This window comes from Mirounga angustirostris, unplaced genomic scaffold, assembly GCF_029215605.1.
Source record: "Mirounga angustirostris isolate CCGP_5_RB_7025 unplaced genomic scaffold, mMirAng1.0.hap1 SCAF_3, whole genome shotgun sequence".
In the NCBI taxonomy this organism is placed as follows: domain Eukaryota; kingdom Metazoa; phylum Chordata; class Mammalia; order Carnivora; family Phocidae; genus Mirounga; species Mirounga angustirostris.
Genome location: NW_026991711.1, coordinates 189,567,506 through 189,572,118, shown reverse-complemented (window position 1 = coordinate 189,572,118; position 4,613 = coordinate 189,567,506). Strand labels below are relative to the sequence as shown.

The 4,613-nt window shown below is 54.8% G+C and overlaps 1 protein-coding gene across 1 annotated transcript; it reads left to right on the top strand.

Moving 5' to 3' along the window:
* Positions 1 to 297: 297 nt before the first annotated feature.
* ARL4C (ADP ribosylation factor like GTPase 4C) lies at positions 298 to 4,336 on the top strand. Its single transcript, XM_045867684.3, has one exon. It carries the CDS (start codon positions 803 to 805, stop codon positions 1,379 to 1,381), a length of 579 nt encoding a protein of 192 aa, XP_045723640.1. The 5' UTR covers positions 298 to 802; the 3' UTR covers positions 1,382 to 4,336.
* Positions 4,337 to 4,613: the final 277 nt, after the last annotated feature.

The window sequence follows — 4,613 nt, the reverse complement described above, 5'->3', positions numbered from 1 at the left end:
TTCCGGGGGCCTGGAGCTATTTTTATAAGACTCGTCAGCCCGCCGGGGAGGAAGAGCGGGGCCCGGGCCCATTGTCTGCGCGCCGCGCGGGAGGGGGCCGCGGAGGGCGATTTCGAACGCTCGGAAGGCGCGAAAGCGGCGCGCGCGGGCGGGGGGGTGCTCGCGGGGCGGGGCCGGGGGCGGGGCGGGGCGGTCCGGGGGCGGGGCCGGGGCCGGGGGCGGGGCCGGGGGGCGGGGCCGGGGGTGGGGCCGGGGCGGGGGCGGGGCCGGGCGCCCTCCCGCCGCTGCAGGCTGGCGGCGGCGGCGACAGAGCGGGGACTGCGGGGACAGCCAGGCGGCCGCGCCGGCAGCGACGCCCGGGGAAGCCCGCGCCCCGCCTGCGCCTCCGAGGCGTGCCCGGGAGCGGGAGCGGCCCAGCGGCCCGCGAAGGCAGAGGCGAGCGCCGGGCGCCGGGCGGCAGAGAGCCGGGCAGCGGCCGGAGGCAGCCGCAGAGCGAGCGGGGGCCGGCGGAGGGCGCCGGGCGCGAGCAAGCCGGCGCCGCGGCAGCGGAGGCGGCTTCGCGGGAGACAAAAGCCCGCCCGAGAGACGCGATGCCCGGCCGGCGCGGGCGCGGGGGCCGCGGCGTCTGAGCACCCCCCACGCCCCCGAGCCGTGCGCCCCGCGGACGCCGAGCCGGGCCGGTGCCCGCGGCGGAGGGCGACAGGGGCGGCCCAGGTGCGCCCGGCCGCGTCGGGCCCGTCACTGCTCGGGGGGCGGCGCCCTCCCGTCGCCGCCGCAGTGGCCGGCGCCGCAGCGAGGAGCCATGGGCAACATCTCCTCCAACATCTCGGCCTTCCAGTCCCTGCACATCGTCATGCTGGGCTTGGACTCGGCCGGCAAGACCACGGTGCTCTACCGGCTCAAGTTCAACGAGTTCGTGAACACGGTGCCCACCATCGGCTTCAACACGGAGAAGATCAAGCTGAGCAACGGCACGGCCAAGGGCATCAGCTGCCACTTCTGGGACGTAGGCGGCCAGGAGAAGCTGCGGCCGCTGTGGAAGTCCTACAGCCGCTGCACGGACGGCATCATCTACGTGGTGGACTCGGTGGACGTGGACCGGCTGGAGGAGGCCAAGACGGAGCTGCACAAGGTGACCAAGTTCGCCGAGAACCAGGGCACGCCGCTGCTGGTCATCGCCAACAAGCAGGACCTCCCCAAGTCGCTGCCGGTGGCCGAGATCGAGAAGCAGCTGGCGCTGCACGAGCTCATCCCGGCCACCACCTACCACGTCCAGCCGGCGTGCGCCATCATCGGCGAGGGCCTCACCGAGGGCATGGACAAGCTCTATGAGATGATCCTGAAACGCAGGAAGTCCCTCAAGCAGAAGAAGAAGCGGTAATGCGCCCGGCTCCGGTGGCGAGCGAGCGGGGAGCGAGCCGGGAGCGAGCCAGCGGGTCAGGGATGGATGGATGGACGGACGGATGGATGGATGGATGGATGGATGGGTGGATGAACGAGAATCTGCGCCCGCGAACAAAGACAGAGAACCAAAGCAATGCTTCGAATTTTTAAAACGGAATCTGTGCACCCAGACGCAGGACTAGTGACTTAACCTGGGTGTGTACGCTGACTTGCCAGCCTGCCCTCGATCCGCCCCCACCCCCAGCTCAGGGGACCTTTTGTCTGGATGCCAGAGCTACTACTAATGGGTGGGGGGCGCTGGGGAGTGGACGTGCCTGGCCTGCTGTCCGCCCTCCCGGCCCAGGTGGAAGGCTCAGATGTCAGAGACAAAAGCGATTTCTTCCTCCAGCGGGGCCAGAAGTTCAGGCTGCCCCGCCCTCACTGGGGGCTCCCACCTGTGAGTTACCGGAGGTATGCGGTTCCCAGAACCCTGGGAGTACCTATTTGGGGGCATGATGGCTGTGGGAGGTGCTGGGGGGGCGGGTAACTGCTGCCCCTTGCGTTCATGGGCTCTGGAAGCTGGATAATTTTATGTCACAGGGCAGGCCCCTGTTGAAATTTCATTTGTCCTGCTCTGGGCCCAAACGAGGTGGGGATTTGGGCCATGAGAGGACTGCCTGGAACAATACAGCAGCCCCAGAGCCCCGGGCGTTCCGCTGGCCTTGGCTGGTGAATGGCCGCGAAGATGCCCCTTTCCTGGTGCTTTATGGTGGCTACGGAAGACCAGTTCGATTGAGAACTGCTTTTCAGCCTGGAATCAGACATCTTCCAGAGGGTTTGGACACTGTCCATGTGTAGGTCATTATCACACAAAGAGACCAATAAAAATTTTAAAAAAAGAAACTGTCGGAGGTGGTGGCAAATGATGTATTTACTGTTTGCAGGATAGTTAAAGGTGTTTAAAGGGTAAGGCTCTTGGCGTAAATGCTGGTTGGGGTGTATGTGTAGATACAGGGACCTCCCTCTGTACTGTGTAATCGGCATAAATACCTAGACCCATATGTGTGGAATCTGAAAATCTCTTAGCCTACTGATTGGTTTGTGTAAGCACACCAGCTGCAGATGTGTGCTGAAATGCAAGATGGTTTTTGCCAGGGATGCCTCTTGTAATACTAACCGCCTGATGATGGGTTTTGGTTTTCAGACATGTTTTTAAAAAAATTCTACAAACGAATACTCACCTTGGAAATATTCACCTTAGGGGGGGGGGAAAGACTTTGCTCTGCCCTTTTAGATCCCTTTACGCTGCAAGTGGCAACATGTTCAGATTTCTAATTTGGTTCATTGTGGCCTATCTGGTTTAAGTATTTCATTAGAAATGTCTCGTTAGAGTATTTGATGTCATGCACCAAAAAGTAAAACCCCACCTTGTTGCAAAAGCCGACCTCGTTGCATGGATTTAAGAGCGAAGGAAAAGCACAAGGATGAGGTCCTTCCTAATCCATTCTTGTGGGAACTGGCCTTCGTAGCAAATGCAGACAATGAGTGCTTGAGATAAAAGAAAGCGTGTGATGTAATGATCACTGTACTCAGGCACTTCACAGTTTACTTGAAAGAGGCTTTGGAAAATAGATAAAGCAAAAGAAGAATAAATACATATTTTTAATAATGTAATTTAAAAATCCTTTATAATCAGGACTGAGTCTTGGTTTGCAGAAGATGTCATTTACCCTGAAACACAGTATCGAAAGGGAAACTTAACACTTAACTGTTTGATTTTTATTTCCTCTGAAAATTCATGTTTACAGGTAGAATTATGTGTATCGCCCCCTCCCCTCACTATGAGAAATTTCTTTTACGAAGGAGGCCTATAGAAATGGGGCATGATCATGCTTGGGCATGTGAGTTAGTCAAATTATAAATCCATGCCTATTGTCCATTGCACTCAGAAAGTTAATTTAAGAACCAGAGGTTGAAGTCCTGGCTTCCTGCTTGAAACCCAATTCTTATAGGAAATATTGGAAAAGAGGAAACCTAGCCCATCTTCCTTTTATCTTTTGTCGGTGAATTTGGTACCTCTCCAATGCTGGTCTTTTTGTAGGAACTCAGTAGAGAAAAGAGAGCTAACGAAGTGTGAAAGCCTGCAGGATTTCGGTTTACATATCGACAGCATAGTCACTGATTTCTAAATGGGCTGGTCCCATCATCTGAAGATTCTGTATAGAGTTATTAAAAAAAAAAATCCATCTTCCTTTATTTTCTTCACATGTAACAATTTCTTATGCACTTTGACATTTTGGTAGTTCCACACTATTGAGAGAATAATATATTTATTTTGTGACATTGCCAATGCCAAATACTGTCACCATCTCGTGCTAACCATACTTAGGTTCGAGATCACTGTTCAGATCCCGTCATGCTTAACCAACGAAGCGACATGATTTTGGGTTTTGCATTATCAAGACTTAAGGGTGCAGTCAGCTGTTCGTAATTGTGCAGTAAAGTAAAGCCCTGTGGTGTGTCCACTAATAGTTAAGAGTCTCAGTTGATTTCTGTCATGTTTGACCTAATAATAGCCCATTTTTGTCTCTGACCAAACAGAGGAAGCGCACATCAGATCACCTTGGAGTGGTCCTGGGGGAGTTCTCTCCTACATATCATCAGTGATTTATTATACCTCCTGGCCTTTGGAGAATGAATGGGTTTCACACCGAGGAAGTTGGCCTCCCCACGTGAGCTTTTGAAATTGTTTCTCATAGACACAGGGAGGCCGATTTTGTTTCAAACGGATTCTCTTCACAGATTCTCTGTCATGGTGTTGGGACGATGTCTCCTGGTTTCAGTTTTCGTTTCTACTGCTGTAATTCTCTGTCCTGAACATTCTTCTGTTCCTGTTCCCTTTTATATGCATATATGATGCTGTGAACAGAAATAAATTATTTATACAATCAAACGTGTGGGGAAGTTGTCTGGGTGGTTTTTTCGAGTTGCCCCTCTTTCTAGGCCTTCTTTGCTGAGTGAGGGAATGGCTCACGAGATGGTCTCTGGGGCCCTAATGGGGCTGGGCCAATCTCTGCTTTTCTGGCTGAAGCGTCTAGCTCTGCCCTGAGCCAAGGAGTGCGAGGGCTGGATGCCTGTCCCCCTGACAGGGTGCCTCTCCATGGTCCTCAGAGATCCTTCAGGAAGACGGCCTCGATGCCTCACCTGGCCTCAGCCTCCCAGTTATTAAA